General features: G+C 38.9%; 1 protein-coding gene across 1 annotated transcript; it reads right to left on the bottom strand.

Annotated features, from left to right (window-relative positions):
• Window positions 1-12708: 12708 nt before the first annotated feature.
• On the bottom strand, window positions 12709-19822 carry THOC3 (THO complex subunit 3). Its single transcript, XM_026696692.2, has 6 exons — window positions 19538-19822; window positions 17711-17867; window positions 17105-17309; window positions 15564-15725; window positions 14067-14167; window positions 12709-13479 (listed from the first exon to the last, which is right to left on the bottom strand). The coding sequence occupies exons 1-6, from the start codon at window positions 19718-19720 to the stop codon at window positions 13316-13318; spliced, it is 972 nt and encodes a 323-aa protein (XP_026552477.1). The 5' UTR covers window positions 19721-19822; the 3' UTR covers window positions 12709-13315.
• Window positions 19823-20082: the final 260 nt, after the last annotated feature.

The raw sequence follows: 20082 nt of genomic DNA, 5'->3' as shown, positions 1-20082 counted from the left end.
CCCTGTGTCAACTGTCTCTGCGATCCAACCAGAAGAGATTCTGGACACCGTCAGCACAACACATAGTGAATTGACCCAGCGATGCACTGGGAGAAGATTGACCACGGAGCTAGAAGAAGCCTGGGGCCAAAGGTTTGCCTGTCTGAAGAGGCTACAGAGGGAGGCTGTTTTTCTGAGAGGGAGACGCACCAGAGATGGAATTGAGTTTAGAGCTGTGTGTACTTCAAAGGTAAATTCTGTGCTAGTCTAAAAAAAGCTGCTGCTGCTGCTTGAATGAATCGAATAATTGCCACAATTAATTAAGAGTCACATTAATCACTGACTTTGCCTCTTAAGGTAGCAACAGCAGCTTTTCTTTTCTTTTTTTCTTTTTCAGGGAGGGGAAGCTTGAGTGAAGCCTTGAAAATATCTTGAATGGCACAAAGGTGGTATGGTGGATGCTCGGGTTTTAAAGCCACCTTCAAAGCCTTTTGTGAAATGTGCACATCTCTACCTGGGATATTTCCTCCTTCATAGCAAAGTGTAACAGGAACAAAAAAGCAAAGCAAAAAATGGAATTCTGACAGAAAGAAATTTAAGGACCCTGCAAACTTGAAAGGTTTCCTGTGGGAAGCACCTGACCCGCCCCACCCCACCCCTTCTACCTTTCTTTACTAGAACATGGACAGCATCCTCAACTGGGTCATAAAAAGGGATATTTTCTCTTCCCCAGTCTTTTCTATGATGAAGTAACAGTACGAAGAGTGTGCATGGGGAGTCAAGATGGCAGCCAAAACTATGCAATCAGTGCCCTGTGGTGCACTTAAGAAATGGGCGGGGCTTATTTACTTATTTATTCATTTACAAGACTTGCGCACCTGCCTGGCTTCCTATCTCATATAATGATTCTAGTTCACAACAATTCATAAGAAACATAGTGAAAAACAAAGCTCCCTCCCTCCCAGCAGGCGCCAGGCCAATCACCTTCATAGATCAAACACCATCCTAGCTGAGTGCCTGGGAGAAGAGCCAGGTCTTCACAGCCCACCTCCAGAAGGCTAAACATGAAGGGATCCCTTGGCTCTCAAGTAGGATGCTTTTCCAAAAGGCTGGGGAAGGAAAGGTTTGCATCTGAGATACCATCATCATTTAAGAAAGGGAACCTGGAACACACCGACCCTCTCTAACCTGTTAAGACAGGTCAATACCCTCAGGGAGAGGTGGGCCTGTGGCATGTACCCCCTAACCCAGTCCCAATCTTATTGCACCATGTGACCTTGTACAACGTGCGGGACTGGCATGTTGTGCAACAAGGTCACATGGTGCAATAAGATTGAGACTGGGTTAGAGACTTCTGTCTTCACTGTGAGTTGTGTTGGGGAGAGGTGCAGGAAGGAAGGCTCAGCCAATCTCATTGTACACATGTTGTACTCTGGCAATAAAGGTTGATTGATAGGATTTTAAAGGTGATAACTAGCGTCTTGAAGCAACTGTAAGCCAGTGCAGCTCGCACTGCATTTTGGGTCAACTGCAGGGCACTCAAAACTGCACATGCTACTGTATTTGGACGAGTTGCAACTTCGGGATAGTCTTCAAGGGCAGCTTCAAGTAGAAACGAGGAGGAGGAGGAGGAAAATAAAAATGGAACAGCAATCTGCCAATCTGCTATCCTACCTGGCTCCTCCACCAGTAATAAGACATCTATTGATTGATGCTCCAGAAGCTGCAGTGAGAGTCCATTCCTGAGAGACCTAGCTGGCTAGGGAAGTAATTTCAACACTTCAAGTGCTCTTTCCAGTGATGCCAGCTGCATAGGTTTTCCTAAAATTGGGAAATACGCATCTGATATCTGCTGCTGCAGGGGTCCCCGAGACCCCGGCCTGCAGCCCAATACCAGGCCACTGCCCATTGGGAATCAGGCCGCACAAGAGGGTGGGCAAGTGTGCAAGAGCCGAAGCTCCATTTTCGCAAGCAGCAGGTGCACCCACAAGAGACTACCCCTTCTCCCCCCACCCCAACCACTGCTGCCAGTCCACACCTAGCCTTTGAAGAAAGGCAGGATACAAATGAAATGTGTTTACAGTTGGCAGCATCATATCATATATGATTAAAGGATCGCAGTAGCAGCACAAGATGGGAATTCATCAGTTTAGCATGCAATTTATGTGACAATCGGTAGGCTCCATAACAGCTTTTGCTGAATTAGGGCCATCAAAATCCATTGTTTGTATGTGGGTGAGCAAATTGTCCCTGTAGCCTTTAACATTATTCATGAGAGGGAAGTCACCCCAGGAGGAACAGACTTCAGAATATAATCCTGGTAACTACAATGTGTTCATGACAAATTGGCACAACTGGGAACAATGCTGGCTTTTCCTGGCTCTGTGCTAGAGTGTGCAGGGTCTGACTGTGCTGGCCATATGCTTGCTCAGAGATGGCAGAAAGAAGAGTCATTCTTCAACGTTATCAGAACCATGGAAATGATAAAACACCAAGGAAGCCAACAACTTGCTCAATGCACGTTTGCTTGCCTCAACTGTTGGTTGACCTTACCCCTTCCTGTATCTGTGTTCTTATTACAGAGGTCAGTCTCACTATTAATTACAACAATTTTTGAAACCATGCAATTGGTTGGACAATGAATTCAGAGCCTAAAAAAGCCTAAGAAAAATGAACATGTGTAAAAATGGCATGTAGAGTAATTTGTAGACCAATACTGTGACTGCTTTCTTTTTATTCCTAGCCTGAGACCAAGTTAGGTCCCTTTGAACCAGAGGATACCAGTTCCTGCCATGACCTTTTTTAAATCCATGATTAGCTTCTTTTGTAGACCATTTCCTCCCTAGCTAGATTCCAAATCTGTTAAATATGATATTTCACCCTAAGGCAGATTTATAGGAGGTGACTAAGTCAGGTCTCTCTAATATGTTCTTGACAGGTATAGCATTCTGTAACAAGTCATTTCTTTCAACTTTCCATGTATTACATTAAAATTATGAGTATAGAGAAGGAGTATATATCAAATCAAATCACATCAAATATCTTTATTACAATCTATGACCGCCCTTTACAATAAAAGATTACAATAAAAAGGGAAATAGTTTAATGAGGACTCCTTGGTGCTTTCTGAGCTTGGTTGCCTTCTTGCAGGCATTTCATTATTCAACGAAGGTAACATCATTACTTCAGCTAGCACTATGGTAGCATTGGATGATATTACCTACTTTGGATAATGAAATGGCTGCAAGAAAACAAGCTCAGAGAGCACCAAGGGCCCTTCATTTCAACCCTGAGCTAATGATGTTCTCCTTTAATACAATAATTCGTTATTTGGGGAAAGGAATAATAGGACAATAAAACAGCATATCAAAATTTTATAAGTTAGTGAAGATATCTGGCCCCAGAAGTACAGATCAAATCCTTGCTATCCTTACAATGGCATTTGCCTTCCTCTCTATCAAAGTAATGTTTCTACCCCCCCGCCCCCCGCAAAGCAAATAATAAATGCTATTGTAATATTGAACACCCACTACATGGAGATCCAGATTCTCTGCTATTCTGCTTCCCCCCCAACATACGTGTCAAAACAGCTCTTCTGCTAAATAAGCCAATCTATCTACTTTGTTTACTCGGATTGGAATCAAAAGCTCTTTTTTCCTCCCTCCGGAGCAGTTTTTGGCAGATCTTAACAGTAAGACAACAATTTAGGCAATCTAGAACTCTATTCAAATTACTGTGTTCATTGAGCGTGCATGGCTTCTGTATAATTTAAGACTTCCTTTATTATTCTGTTGATAATTCAAAATATACAGGTGAATAAATGGCAACACTGATTCCTAAGTTTATAGAACATTTTCCCCAACTACACCCATAGGGCTCCTGTGGGAAAAAAAGCAACCTTTCAACCTTTGCATTAGGCTTGTATGGTAATAAATAATAAAGCAATAATAAATAAGTAAGTAAGTAAGTAATAAAGGGCACTATGTTCACTTTATGGTGGGGAGGGAGAGACAGACAGAGTGAGCTACTTCACGCCTAACCCTATTCAATATACAAGGACAAACTCCATTGAACACAGTGGAACTTTCTTCTGCTTATATTTGTCATGCTTAGCATATTAATGTCTTTTAGAATTCTGCACATTTTCATGTGAACATTTATTAAGTTAGTGCTATAGAAAATAAAGCATGGCTTCTCTACCTTTTAGTAGTTATGCAGAATTTAAAAAGCACTTACAGCTCTATTACGGATCAGAACAGAACATGAATAAGCAGCATGATGAAATCCAAAACATCTGAAGTAAAAGTTCCATCAGCCCCAAACGATCAGGCTAATAGGGGGCTGTGGTGGCTCACGTGGTAAGACACTGGGCCTGCACACCGCTGAGGTCGGCAGCTTGATTCCCGTAAACAAATAAACTGCGTTGGATAAGAACGGAGCCTCCCCCGAATGTCTACCGGCATTCAGGCATCCCACAAAGATAACACCGCCCGAAAAAATTCCCTTCACAGAGGCAGCCAGTCACAAACAACTGAACAAACAAGGAAGCTCAGAGACTCCACAGTTCAATTCTGAGCTGCATATGTTTTCTTCTATTGGAAGATTGTACTTTTAATTATTGAACTCTTTTCTTTAAGATTACAGATTGTCATGGTAAAAAAAGTTAAAATTATATTTGTTTGAAAAAGTAATAGGAATCTATGTGCATACATCCTGTCAACACAATATAGAAACGCTGTAATGTATGATATACAAGTTTAGTAGAATGTAAAATCACCTATAGATTAACTTAATTGTCAGTTCCTGATGACTTGTTAAAATTTAGATTAAAAAAAAGTTAAACTGAGATTCACAAAGTTCTAAATCTGATCTCCCTACCAGATATTTTTAAGGTATCTAAGGTCCCTGCTGTGTTTTATATAGAAGTTAGGATCTTGCCTGCTAGAAATCAATAATAATGGAATCTGACAAATTGCTTGTCCATTGAATTCCAAAAATGGAAACCACTAAAAAGAAAGTGCTATCCATCACTCCTGCCATATTAACCGCTAAAGATAGTGGTGGCTAACTTAATACATTAGTATTTCCATACATACAAAATGGTAAATACTTCATTGAGTTGAACTCAATTGCTGGGAATTATGTGTCCTTGCTAGGATAATTATATAAAATAATATAAAAATAATAGGGAGACAATTTGCCATTACTTTCTTCCAAGATGTTTTTTGACAATGTACTATATAGTTGCTGGAGTTCATGGTAGTGTCTTAACTATTGAGCAGGCCTAAAGCTTTTGGGGGAAGGGCTGTAGATCAACCAAGGTTAATTAGTTGCTGTCACTGCTGCAACATTCATCATTGCTAATTATTATATTTATTTATGTATGTTAGGAATAACAAGGTTACCTAACGTAGTTTGGGTAAAATAATATATATAAACTATGATAGTAAGTTTAAGTGTGTGTCACTTTAAACTGCAAAGTATGTAATTTTGGGTGCGGTTGTGAAATCGCCATAAGAGGGAGCAAGAGAACCTGCTGGATTACTGATGATTGATGGTTTGCTGGATTGATGGTGTGCTAATGATGGTGTGCTAACTGCGTGTTCCCTGCTGCTGAAGGAAGAAAGGAGGTTTGACTTCTTCATATCTCTACTGCGAGGAGATATATTACTGGACTGATATTTGTAAGTTTACTGACCTGTTTTTCGACACTGGACTTTGCAACTGAATAATCCCCGGACGGACTGAACTAGTGAATGATATATGGACTGTTTTGACTATGCTAAAACTCTTACTGGAATAAACTATTTAACTAGCACAGTGTATCTGTTTTACTGAGTGTAAGCTACAAAAACGTTTATCTCACATATATTTTGCCTGCCTGACTGACTGCCGTGCAGATTCTGCTAGGGTGTATCCCTAACAATGTATTTATTTTTGTCAATTGCTTACAAGATAATAGGTATAAGTAAAAACATAGTTATGGATACATGGATACATATAAGAAAAATAAAACATAAAAGAAACAATAGGACAGGGACGGTAGGCACGTTGGTGCGCTTATGCACGCCCCGTACAGACCTCTTAGGAAAGGGGTGAGGTCAGAAGTAGACAGTCTAAGGTTAAAGTTTTTGGGGTTTGGGGAAGAAACCAGAGTCAGGTAGAGTATTCCAGACATTGACCTCTCTGTTGCTGAAGTCGTATTTCCTGCAATCAAGTTTGGTGCGATTAACCTTGAGTTTGTATCTGTTGTTTGCTCTTGTGTTGTTATGGTTGAAGCTGAAGTATTCATTGACAGGTAGGATATTGCAATGTATGATTTTATGTAGTATACTTAGATCGGACCGAAGGCGGCGTAGTTGTAGGTTTTCTAGGTCTAGAATTTCGAGTCTGGTGGCATAAGGTATTCTGCAACGAGTAGGAGTGAAGAACTCTTCTTGTGAAATATTTCTGGACTTTCTCAACTGTGTTAATATCAGATACGTAATGTGGGTTCCAGACTGATGAACTGTATTTGAGTATTGGTCTAGCAAATGTTTTGTATGCTCTAGTTATTAGTGTATTACCAGAGAAAAAGCTATATTAAGATTAGGTTAACAACTCTTAACGCTATGTGGTTACAGTGGGCTCTAGCACTTAGATTATTAGAGATGAGTACTCCAAGATCCTTGACAGAGTTTGGATCATCAACAAAGTCTTGACTATTCAGCCTGTATTTTATTTTCTGATTTTTTTTTGCCAATATGTAGGACAGAGCATTTATTTGTTGAGATTTGAAGTTGCCATTTGTTTGACCATTCTGATAGACAGTCAAGGTCTTTTTGAAGGGTAGCAGTATTGTCTGTGGTGTTGATTAGCTTTACATCATCAGCGAAGAGAAAGCACTTGCTCTTGATACGATCAGAGGTCATTTATGTAGATTATGAAAAGAGTTGGTCCTAGAACACTGCCTTGGGGGACACTACTATTGACAGGTGCAGAATTTGATAGGACGCTCCCAATTTTGACCATTTGTTGTCTGTTTGACAGGAATGCTTCTATCCAGTTATGCAGGTGTCCAGAGATACCATAAGATTTTAGTTTTCGGAGTAGTTTGTCGTGTATCACTGAATCAAAGGCTTTACAGAAGTCTATGTAGATTGCGTCTATTGCTTTGCCCTGATCGTGTTGTGTAGTCCATATGTTTTTGCAGTGTAAGAGTTGCAGATTACATGATAGTAATCTGCAACTCTGAATCCTGAAACCAAATTGTTTATTAAAGAGTATGTTGTTTGTTTTTAAGTGGAGGATGATGGATTGATTAATAATTGATTCCATGACTTTACAAGTGACACAGCATAAAGAGATTGGTCTGTAATTTTCAACTAGGCTGGGGTCTCCCTTTTTTGAAGATGGGGATGACCGTGGCTTGTGACCATAGTTTTGGCAAGGAGCTGGTCCAGAAAGAAATTATATCATTTAGAAAAAGCTTATCATGAGGTCGGTAGCATCTCCCATCAAGCTGCCTGCACCCATTCAACTAGACCCTAGTCTCCTATTTATTTTCAGTTCTTCTTTTGGACCAACAAGAGATATCACAGAGCATCTGGGAAGCTATTTGTCAGACCAGGATATTATGGTTAATCTTGACTTCCCTATTGCTATTTTTAAACACCCATATTTTCCAGGTGTGTTCCCAATTGCCTTACCTACATAGACTCCACCCTTTTCTAGATGTTGTCTCTACACAGCATAGCTTCTCTTTGAGAGAAACAAAGTTCAGAAAGTGGATTCAGCAGTTAGGACCTGATGCATAACAGTTGAAATACTACTTGCCTTGCTCCTTACAAATTCTATAGAAGAAAAGCCACACACAGAGCTGAAGGGTCACAAAGGGAAGGAAATGCAGCCTGCCTGAGCAGGGTAGGAAGCTCTCCTGCTCTTGATCTGCTAATTTCCTGAAGGCAGCATTAGGACCTAGGCAAAGTCTGAGGCAACCATTAGAGGGAGAGAGGAGAATAGCAGCTCTCTTGGAAAAAGGGTTCCACCCTATTCAGCTTAAAATTAAGTAATGGTTGTGATTCGTCTCCGGGAGAGCTGTGGCAGTGGGCTGCCTGCTGAGATTCCTGGCAGGCCTCTGGTACCAGCCCAAACTCCAATGTTCCTGTACCTTTCCAAATAGCCTCTTCTGGCAGCAACCAAAGAGGACAAAAAACTAGATTGTGTTTTCTCGGGGTTATGTGTAAGTGAGATATGAAAAGTTCTTTCATTTTACTAACTCACGTTGTCCTTCTGGATTTCCTAGCTACATCTCTTGTCTATTAACAGAAATGGTACCTTGGATTTCATTAAGTTTAAAAAAATCCTACACACTGTCTTCTTGACTATAAGCAGTAGTGTACATTAGAATGCAATACATTAAGGAAAAACAGATTCCACAATAAGTCCAGTTATTTCACAATGGGTTAATGAGCGAAGTCAAACCCGAAATACAGCTTGAGTGACAGAAGTTTACTGAAAACCAGGGAGGAGATATAGAATGGAGCAAATGCTTTGCAAATCAACATTCCCAAATTCAGTCGCTATCCTTCCCAGTAAAAACAATAAAAAAGTACGTAGAATTATTTCTCTTCTCTGAGACCCAGGAGAACTTGAGGACTGACCTGCTGTAAATAATATTTCATATAGCCACATTGCATATGAAAGTCCCAAAAGCTAATACTGTACATTGTTCTTATACTTTTCCAAAGATATTTAATTTATACTAGACAACACATGACTCACTGGGTCGTTTATTATATTTTTAGCTTTCACCTTTCTGCACTACCATCTCCCTCTTTTCTTTTATATATAATGTAACCTGGCACCCATTGCTCTACCCTTCCTGACTCTGAGCAAAACTCCAGTGAACCCTCTTCCTCTTCCCCTTTGGCTGATCTGTGGAATTGCCGACCACTGTGATGATTGGAGTGGGAACTAAGTCATAGACTGTGAGGAAAACTGCAACCCTGTTCCCCATCCTGGCATATTCCAAAAGGACCCCTCCCTCTAGGGAACAAGAAGGCTCACTCGTCAACTATCAATACCCACAGCCAGACTTGGCCAGCAGATTTCTGAATTGCTCCCTCATCCTTCTCTTCCTGCCCACCACCATTAAGAAATTTCAGATTTTGGCTTCAGTTCCAAAGCAGCCAATTGCCACTCATCCATCAGGCCTTGCCACCAGCCAATTTGGCACAGGGACTACGTTGAGGTGGAAAAGAAGGCGGAGATACAGCTTTCCATCTTCCCTTCCCTTACGCCCTGGGAGGTGTAATCAGAAATCATGATCACCTGAGTGCAGCCAATCACAGGGATGCCACAACAGCCACAACTTTGCAAATTAAAGCTGGCGGGAAGATGCCTGACATCACATAGGAGTAATGGGTGCTAAATTTTGGACACATTCTTTAACTTAGTCCATTTGAGGTACCTTGATTTCAAACTTGTTGCCCTGTGATGCATCATTTTGCCCAGTTGAAGGTTATAAGCAGGAGAGTTTTAGTAGTATATTTACATGACATTCTCGGGAATCTTCTCCAATGTTTCATTTCAAAGTTGTAAAAATGCTAATGCAGATTAATGCAAATATGCCAAAAATATTGTCTTCAGCTTGGCCAAAAGCACCTTACAGATCACCTGACCAGCACTGTGTCTTTAACAGATGGAATAATGAGCAGAATGAATACCATTGTCAGATTATCTCCTTTTCATTCTATCTGAAAGCCTGAACTATTAAGGGTAACTATCAACTGATTTATCATGGATAATTCTAGTTCATGACCCCCTTGGACAATTTAGAGTAAGTGTCTTCATGATGAATAGGGGAAAAGCCGAAAGCGTCTAGCAGGTTACCTCATTTCTTGAGAGGGCTCTCTTTCTGGCAGGCTACAGGCTTAGCATCCCCATAAGTCCTGGACTGCATTTGAACTCATCACCTTGAGGAATTCCTCAAAAAATGTCACTAATATTTCCTGGCAGAGAATAAACGTTGCAAAAACCGAAAGTGAATTGAGATTGGTACAATACTTGCAAAGCTCTCTGCAAAGGCAACTGCATGGAACATTTATCAATGCAACTATTATAGGAATGACCCAGTTGAATGTGCCTGTGTGCTTTCAATGTCATGCAACGGCACTCTGGTACGGCAGAGATGAGCTCAAATGAGAAAATATATCCCACCACAAATCTGAGGAGAGCAGTACTTATCTCATTTACTCCATATGCCACTTGCTATACTAAGGGAAAGACAACTTCAGGCAGTTTGGATTAAATCCGCAATCCCTTGCTTTGAGCCAAGCTGGCTGGTCCAAAGGAACTTTAGACAAAAAGAGGAATAATGGGGTGGAAAACTAAGACACCCAAAAGATCTGATTCAAGTTTCAAAATGGAGAGTGAAAGCTGGACAGCTTCATGCAGAAATCATGGAAGATATCAAACATTTATTTCTTATAGTGAACAGGCAGCTAGAAGTTGAGCTCATTGTTTTCAAGGTTTTTCAAAGAGAACTTACAGAGAGGTCAAGGGAACTCCTGTTGATAAGTGTGTGATAAATGCCATTCACTTTGTATGGCTGAAGCCACTTTCACAACACTAATAACACTGAAAAGTGGATTAATGCCTTCCAGCTTAAAAACCTAACAACTCCTTGTGCGTGCACAATGCAAAGGCCAATAATTGGAGCTTGTAATTGTCACAGGCTGCAGTCCTAGGCTTATTTCCAATAAACTGACACTTTTTAGAAAATTGCTGTGTGATTTGATAGGAAGAAAAATACAAAAAGCAACCACCAATACAGAGGTTTCAAGCTGAACCAATTAGAAAAATAACAGCCAAATTGTTATTTTATTCCATACTCCAACTTAAGCGTTACACTGCCCTCCAATGGAAGTAATAACTAATTCCCAACAGGAAAACAGAAAGCCAAAAGAAGAAATGTGCTTAGAAATCCATTTGTGAAGAAAAATATGGAATGGAAACAACCCAATTTAAACTGGTGAGTTTCCTTTTCAGCATTCAAGTCAAGACATGCTTGCTTACCTATTCCAGGTAGGTAATCTACTGTATTTGCTCTTCATTAAAAGAAAATCCAGGTTAGTTTACTGCTATAGAAGAAAGCTTATTGCCCTAAGATGTCTACATTGTATTCATTCTGTAATTTATGTATGTATGCAGCAGCATGTCAGATTTTGAGTGAGGCTCAAGGGCCTAATTAGAAAAATAATCTTAATAGTTCAGGGAAACCTGCAACATGAAAAAGGGAACAGCACAAAAGCCTGTCTCTGTAAATTAAAAATAGCCCCTTGTGTATTTGCATGCTCTTTATACAACCCCCCCCCAAAAAAAACCCCCATCAAATTGATGCTGATGCTGATTATTTATAAATTGAACAATATTTCCACTTTGTCATAATAAATCAATCTAAACCTAAATCCATCTTGTGTTATTCAAAGCACATCTACCAACACAACCATGCACAAAGATGTTTGCAAAATGACTCAGCCAACCACCTTGAATTGGACCTGGAAGCAAACTGGTAACCAATAGAGTTCATGCAACAGTGGTTGTATATGCCACCTGAGGGCCTCCCAGAATTGTGCATGCTACCGTGCCCTGGACCAGCTGTAGCTTCCAAATACTCTTCAAAGATTAGCCTGATGTAAAGTATGTTGCAGTAATCCAACTGAGACATACGTAAGGCATAAATGACTGCATGAAAGGGCCTCAGGAGCCAATTGCTTCTAACTCATGCTATCTAATAACAGTAACACCTTTTTGTTTTAAATTTTAGATGAAAAAGAATATTGGGAGAGTTAAGTGTGTATTTTTGTGTAAATGAACTTCGTATCTGCCACCAGTCACAAATGGCTTCCTCTTTAAAAAAAAAAAGATTTCTAAACTAAGTAAATGCAAATTCTGAGTTGAATATCTGTTCAGGGGCATTTTATTTGAGGATTTGGTTGTAGCTACTGAAAAACAAAGTAGCTATTGCAAGCCTGATGTCTCTTCCCATATCTTCTAGTATTTTTACTCACAGAATGAATTACTAAACCTGAATAAAGGTACATCCTATTGTAGTTAAAAAGCGCTACCCTAGCTTATTTTTAACTTTTTTCCCCAATAATTGCCTCCACTATTTTTTCTTATGCAGGGGAGATTCTGAATTGATTCCAGTCATCTTCACTAACATTAGCACTTCAGAAAACCAAATTGGATAAATCATATCATGACATCAAGTTCTTCCACAACCACTCTTTGTCTGGATTTTCTACAAATAATGAAGGAAAGGGCTTTCACATTAGGAAAATGGAGCTGAGACACCAGAATTGGAGCAATAATGGCAAGACTGAAAATATTAATACTGCTACATTTCTTTTCTGGAAAGTTTTCCAACAATGCAACTCTTTGGATTGAAAATAAAAACATGCAGAACACTTAGATAAGCTGTACATAATCATCCATAACAGCCAGCTATGTCAAACCAAAGATTGATCCAGTCAATGTCCTGTTTCTCACTCATCAACAAGTTGCTTCCAGAAAGCTTTCAATCCAGGCAACAACATCCCTTAGTCTGGCTTTCTTTGCCTCTTTGAGTGCTGCTGTAATCATTTCACAGAAGACAGAGATGAGAGGATCAATATTCTAAGAATGTATGATTTTTTTTCCTCCTATAAGTTCAGTAAATTGCCCTTTAAACCACAATACACAATATTTTAGCAAATATCTTTATCCAAGATACAAAAACGGGATCATACAAAAATTAGTATCATTTTCCAGCCTTGCTCCTTTCATTATCCTAAGGTTAAAAAAAGAATTAGATACATACATACATACATTTTCTCAAAAGTTAAATAAGAAAAGGAGAGTTTCAAAGATGGCCAGAAGAAACCAGCATAATTCTCAACCAGAATTTTCATTCTCAAAACAAAAGAAAACAACGGTGACGTATAATCCATGTTTGAAGATGTTTTTGCCTCTGATACTCTCAATTAAACAGAGGATAGAGACTGTCATGATGGAGGACACAAATGCACTGGCAGCTAGAATACCGGTAGCTCCCCAGTAATTCTGCAATCAAAATAATGAATAATCTATGCACTCCAAAGAAGTCCAGATCATTTCAACCTCTCCACCTTCTAGGACAGTTAACAATGTGCAAACTTTTTAAAAACCAAATTCCCAGACAAGGGAATTAAAATTCATGGCACTATTCTCTGCCACAAAGAAAAACAAACCCAGAGGGGAGTTGTGGGTCTTCTGAATGTTCGGCACTGGCTTAGAATCCTAAATCCTAAATCAAGTCTCTAGCAGATTTATTTTAAGAGTCACTGGCGTGACCAAACAGCTTCACAGTGCCCGCTTCTCTACTGCTATCGTATTTGCCATCTTTATCATCACAAGCGTAGGCTAACAGCGGGTGTTTTGGATGCCAAGCAACTGTGAAGGTTGGAGACTCGCACTGTACTTCCCAGAGCTTCTCCCCTAAAAAACAAAGACATAATTAGATACTGCCTTTGGGACAAACTAATATAGTTCAGGCCCTATATCCTTAGCTCATTATAGACAAGAATGCAAGTTAGGAAGTACTGTACTGTTGAAGAAATGTTTCTTTTATTCAGAATTATAAGGGCAATTTTAAAAACCCTCTCAAGAAGAAAACAGCAAGATTTTCAAAACAGGCAGGGGTGTCAAACTCATGTCATCATGGCGGTGTCATGTGCTATATCAGGACTTTTTTCCCTTTTGCTAAACGACATGGGCGTGGCCAGGGCGTAACGCATCCGACCCATGGGCTGGGAGTTTGACAGCCCTAGCTTAAGGCATACAGGAATTTTCATATAGTTCATTCATAGGTATTATGTTTGCCGAAGCATAACTCTGCCAGATATACAGTATTTAAACTGAGACTAAAAATCGTACAAAACAGAAGATAGGGAAAAAATAAAGAAACATCAATGTGTGCATGTATTTTACTAGCCGTTCTTTAAAAAATGTCTTCATTCAGTTGATCTCTTCTCCTAATAAAAGTTAAATTACTTTTCAGTAGGCAGCGAGAAAGCAATACTTACCTGTTTCTACTTCAGCAATATCAATGAAGTGATCTTCGGAGGCTGAAGCCAGCATCTTGCCATCACAGCTAAAGCTCAGAGTCCTGACAGGCCAATCAAGTCTAAGATCAGGAAGCAGAGAAGGAAATAGAGAAATACAGATTACAAGAGGCGAGGCAAGCGCCTTTGGGTAGCACAAAACAGTCTCGTTTGTCATTCTTAGAATCTAGTTTTTTCGAAAGGAGAAATATTGCCACTGATCATACACATGTCATTTAAGTACAATAACTAATTTTTATCCCAATTATTAATATTTTTTAAAATTATCTAAGGCAGAGATCACAATATCTTGCAGTAATGCATTTTGTGCTGTATGATTTTTGTTCTTAATCTACTGGCAACTGGTTTTGTTAGATTATTCCTATTTCTCATATTATTAGACAGAAAAGGACAATTCTCACTAGTTAGCAACTATACCACCTCATTTATGTAAGGTATAAAATAACAGTTTACTCATTGGCATCTTGGTCTCTATTTTTGCCTAAGAGAAAATCCTTTACTTGACCCCATACTGCAAATGTAATTACACTTCAATACAGGTGGGGCTCCACTTACAACAGTTCATTTAGTGACCATTCAAGTTACAATGGCACTGAAAAGTGACTTATGACCATTTTTCGCACTTACGAACATTGCAACATCCCCATAGTCAAGTGATCAAAGTTCAAATAATCGGCAGCTGACTCATTGATGGGTCCTGGGATCATGTGATCACTATTTGCGACTTTTGACAAGCAAAAACAATGGGGAAGACAGTCACTTAACTACCATGATACTAACGTAAGAACTGCAGTGATTCACTTAAGAACTGTGGCAGGAAAAGTCATCAAAGGGGGCAAAACTCACTTAGCAAATGTCTCACTTAGCAACAGAAATTTTGGGCTCTATTTTGATCATAAGTCAAGGAATATTGACTATGAGCACTAAGATGGGGCACTCCTATTTATTTTTAATAATTCTTTCAGAATTTGTTTACAATTTTTTTAAAATAGATTTTAGAAACTATTAGGTTTTAAACTTTAAATCATTTGAAATACCCAAGCACACTGTCTTTCTTAAAAACAAAGTAAGGTTTACTTTTTAGTCAACTTACTACATATATGATCTATTCAATAATAAATCACAGCAGCAGTGAAAGAACAAGAATGGAATTTAAACAGTGTAATAAATTTTACATTAAATCTTTTCTTGTTTTCCATTATCATCATCATTTTTTTCAGGATAACTATATCATCACAGACCGTAGGATATGCTTCCATTATATATCATTAGACTATACTGCATAGCTCACATATTGCACTATTGCATTTCTATAGTGCATCCTTCCAATTACTCTGCCCTTAGCACAGTATTTTGATTATAAATGTTTCCTTCTATTAATCTCAGAAAAGTAGCAATTATTTATCTACAAGCCTAACATCTGGAAAAGTACTTTTTAACACTTTTAATACAACTCACCTAGAAAAGCATCGTACACATACCAGCTCATCCACATCCCAGAGGCTAACCAATGCATCAGCACTTCCAGTAGCAAAATACTTGCCCGTTGGATCAAACTTAATACAAATGCAATTTGAGGGGTGGGCATTAATTGACTGAATGGGTTTCAGCTCTGGGTAACTGCAGAAAAGAAATAAAAACAGTTTATTAAATGCACATACAATTCACTGACTAGGACATACCCTGAAATCTTGTTTAACAATCTCTAAATGTAAGGCATGCTCCTTACATATTATATATCAGGAACCACAAGCCGCATAGCTGAATAGCACATCGTACTTTATTTTAGCACCAAGGAATTATAAGCAAATATAAAAGAGAGTGCATGATCCCTTTAATACATTTTAAAAAATTAAAGGCAGAAAAGTTTGTAGTTGATACAGGTATATGCTACGTCAATATGCAGATCTTTAAGATACCACAAAATTCTGTTCATTTTGCTGCAAAAGGTATGTCTCTCCTAATCTGAAAAGGCTGCTAAAAGGAAAAGAAAATTGAGATAGTGTGAAAAGAAGGGAGGTTGCTTCATGGTTTGCACACATAAGAAAATGGGAACACACAGGATAATAATTGCCCTTATATAAGTCAATTCAAATACAAGAAGAAAATTTGTTTTAGCATAATAAAGTTCTAATAGTGAAACTCCTCTTCTGCTAGCAAATCTGGAGGCCTGAATAATATTCTGGATCCAATATCCCAATATTCCTCATCTGGTTAAGTAATAAACTGATTAAAAAGAGGGAAAATAGAATATGACATTTTTTATTTAGTTTTTAAACTACTTAATTAGTAGTCCTTCATCGGAATAGCTTTCATTAGTGTCAAAATGGAGCAGACAATTGAAATACAAATCCCTACTTGGCCATACAGTCCACTAGGTGACTCTAGAACATCCCAGATTATTGCTGAGAAAACAAAAGGATAGGTCCATGTGTGCCATCTCACATTCCTTGAAGAGCAATTAAAAATGACTATCTAAGCTGAAGAAAGAAAAATGAGGCAGTAGCCACCATTAAGAGGTGAAGAATTAAATTCACGATACTTTGCATTTTAATATTAGTACATCAGGAATAATAAATAGAACAGAAAGAACTCTTATGGGGAAACAATATTCCTGAAAATGGAATGGTATTTATATTAATGCTGGGTTCTTGGTACACTCTGAGCTTGATTGTTATCTACCAGGCCAATGTGCAAGGAAACAGCCAAGCTCAGAGAACACCAAGAACTATATATATTCTCTTTTATTTGCTTTGCATTGTACAATCCTGAAATAAGATGATGAAATAAGAAAAAGCTTTGCAGATACTAATGTACCACTGAAATCCTCATATGAGCTCCAATTAGCAAAACTAGAAGGCAGAACAAAGAAAAAATATCTATATACAAGGCTGCATCTATGTAAAAGGCAAATATACTTTTCCATCACCACTTAAATCAAAAGACAGGACAGCCAACTCACTTGCTGTCCTTCGTAGCAAAGGCCACGGTGAAAGTACCTGAGGATGTTGATGCATCCGTTGCCATTGGTGAGGAAAAACATATTGTTGTCATTATTCCAAGATATCTCATTCACCTCAAACTTGAATTGCTCTTCAGCTTTGGACCGATGTGTCTTAGCATCAATGAATGTGACAACATCATCTTTATTCCCTACTGCAATAGTCTGGCCATCAGGGCTCCAGCAGATGTTAATGTTTTCCCCTGTAAAGGAAAAGAGAAAAACAAACCTTCTGATTTACTAATTGCAGCAAGAAAAATTTACATAGGCTTTTGTATTTCTAAAGCAAGGATGATAAACAGAAAATACAACTTTATAATATAGAAATTATTAACTAGTAATTTTATAATACAACAGTGCCACTATTGCGCATTTCAGACTTGACTATGGCCATTTATCTGAAGAGAGAAAAGAAAGAGAAAAGAAAAAGAATGATTTGGTCAAATACCACAAAAAAACTATTTCTCCCTTAAAAGCAACATATATTAAAATCATGGTGTTCATAGATATATTAGTCACTTTATATGATGATCAGGAAGCAACAGTTAGAATTAAATCTGGAATAATTTTGTCCCCAAGATCTCTTAATTAAGAAGAAAAATACCTTTTGTATTCACTGTGGTAATGCACTTAGTGGTTCGAACGTCCCATATACGAATGGTTTTATCACCAGATGCTGTGACAAATAGATCTGGGTTACTAGGATGCCAACACAACTGATCCACACTATCTCCATGACCACGATAATTGTTTTCCTTGACCTGAAGGGCAAAAAATACAACAATCTTCAACAAACTCTTCTGCCCTTCACAATCATTTTATCACATGCATTCATCATAATCTAATGGTCAAAAAGGCCCAGCAGAGATTATACTACCTGAGACTTCTCAAGAAACAACAAGAGTATTAACATCATTGCCCAAAGGATCATTGGTTGTCCTTTCCTCTCCTTGTAAGAGCATTATAGCTCCCACTGCCTTAAGAAAGTTCAAAACATTCTTAAAAATCCATCTCATTCTGGGCACCCTTTTTTTTAAAACTATTACCATCTGGCAGACAGTACAGGACAAATAGGCTGAAAAACAGATTCTATCCCAGAGCAATAACTATACTGAATTCTATTGTATAGTGCAATATTAATGCAATATCAAGGGTTTTCAATTCGATTGTATAGAATGAGAAGGATGTGTGTTTGTGTTTTATTTATATAGTTATAATATACACTGAAGATGGCATTTAATTTCATTGTATGAAGTGCAATGACAATAAAGTAAACTAAACTAAATGCTACTATATATCATTGACTGTGCAGGATTTGATTCAAGAATTCTCTGTATGCACTTTGACAGAATTATAGAAGAACAGTTGATAAATAAGGTAGAAGGTACTCTACTACATTGCCCTACAGTCTTCCTCTGTAAACAACTGTTCTCAGATGTTTAAAGATAACAATTTAGTTTGCTGATGTTAATATGGAAGTCTCTTGCTGTCACCTTCTAGGATGGTCTTTCAGCTTCCTGATTTATCCTAATCCAAATATACAGAAGAATTACATTTAAAAATATCTCAAAATCAAAGATATAAACATTAGATCAATGAACTGGAAACAAACATGCTAGAAAGTGAATATTGGTAACAACGAATTTGCAAAAAAAAATCAGCTATCACTTTTAAAATCTTATAAGGTGTTTCTGAAGAGTGCGACTTGTGCTTTGTAAACTGTATAGAAAACATAGCAAAGGCCAAAAAACTGAAAAGCATCCATTTTTATTTCAATACTAAAAAGAGGCTTTATTAAACAAGACTCAAAAATCATAAACAATTGGCCTTATGCCCCATATTAGTTTAAAAAATGTTCAAGATTTCACAACCCACGTTGCAACCATATTGTGGAACAAGAGGTAACAGATGAACAACCTGAATTCAGACGAAGCAATCACACTGCTCGGATCCATGGATAGTGGATCAGATTGCTGGCATCCGTGGATAGTGGAAAAATCAAAAGTGTTCTAAAAACATTTTTTTTTTTGCTCTATTGATTATATTAAGATGTTTGACTATCAGAAACTCTGAATAGTCCTTAAAATCATGTGTTCACGGGTACATGAACCATCACCGATGACCCAAGCAAAGGAGTTTTTAGGAACTCTAGAGAAGACTGGATCGCTATTGATAAGCCGGACAAAAATGATCTGCTGCCTTCGTTACGAACATCCAAAAGCCACCAACCAATGGAACCAAAGCGAGTCCCACCGAATTCAAGACGGGCTGATTTTCAATCCGTTATTGTCGCCCTTTCCCAAAAGAGGGGGGGGGGGGGGGGAGAACCACCATAAAAGGCTCCAATCTCCACATCGACCGTCGGGAGTCCAATCAAGCCGCCACGCTCTCCAGCACCTTTTTTTCCACTCCTTCCGTCCCTTGGACTCACCAACCGGTCTTTATCCAGCAGGAAGACGCTGGCGGTCTTGTCGAAAGAGCCGGAGGCCAGGCGATGGCCGCAGCAGCTCCAGGCCACCGAGTGGACCTTGGCTCCGTGCGCAGGGAATTCGCGGCTCCGCGTGTTAGCCCGGAACTTCTCCTGCATGTCCCTCACGTAAGGAGAAACAGCCATGGCAGCCCAAGCCCGGCTCAAGCCCGAAGAAACTTACACTCCCTCCCCGCTTCTCCGCCGAACCACTTTCCTTCCGAGTTACAAAGGTTCCACTTCCGGTATGTTATTCACGAGGGCGAGAGCCTCTCGAAGAACGGGTTTCTGGGCGCCGTAGAAGTATAAAATGACAGAGGGGTTCTTTTTACCACCGAGATGTGCTTTTACTAGTATCGCTTGGCATCTCTCGGATGGATCCCTTTATGTCTTGAGGGGTGGAACTTTCTCTTCATTGATGCTCGGGAAGGCGCGCTGTGCCTTCTAAAGGAGAAACGTCAGCTCGTTTAACTGAAGGGGAAAAAAATAGAATGCCGTATTTTACGATA

The sequence above is a fragment of the Pseudonaja textilis genome, chromosome 2 (genome assembly GCF_049901715.1).
Source record: "Pseudonaja textilis isolate UNSWEBS1 chromosome 2, rPseTex1.2, whole genome shotgun sequence".
Classification (NCBI taxonomy): Eukaryota; Metazoa; Chordata; class Lepidosauria; order Squamata; family Elapidae; genus Pseudonaja; species Pseudonaja textilis.
This window is presented reverse-complemented; position numbering and strand designations above follow the sequence as displayed.

Excerpts from the sequence above, each read along its gene's own strand:
- THOC3 (XM_026696692.2), bottom strand. The coding sequence starts at position 19,720 with ATGGCTGTTTCTCCTTACGTGAGGGACATGCAGGAGAAGTTCCGGGCT. Across the intron at positions 17,310-17,710 it reads TACCACAGTGAATACAAAAG|GGGAAAACATTAACATCTGC; the intron begins GTATTTTTCTTC and ends TTTCCTTTACAG. Across the intron at positions 15,726-17,104 it reads GGATGCATCAACATCCTCAG|TTACCCAGAGCTGAAACCCA; the intron begins GTACTTTCACCG and ends TCTTTTCTGCAG.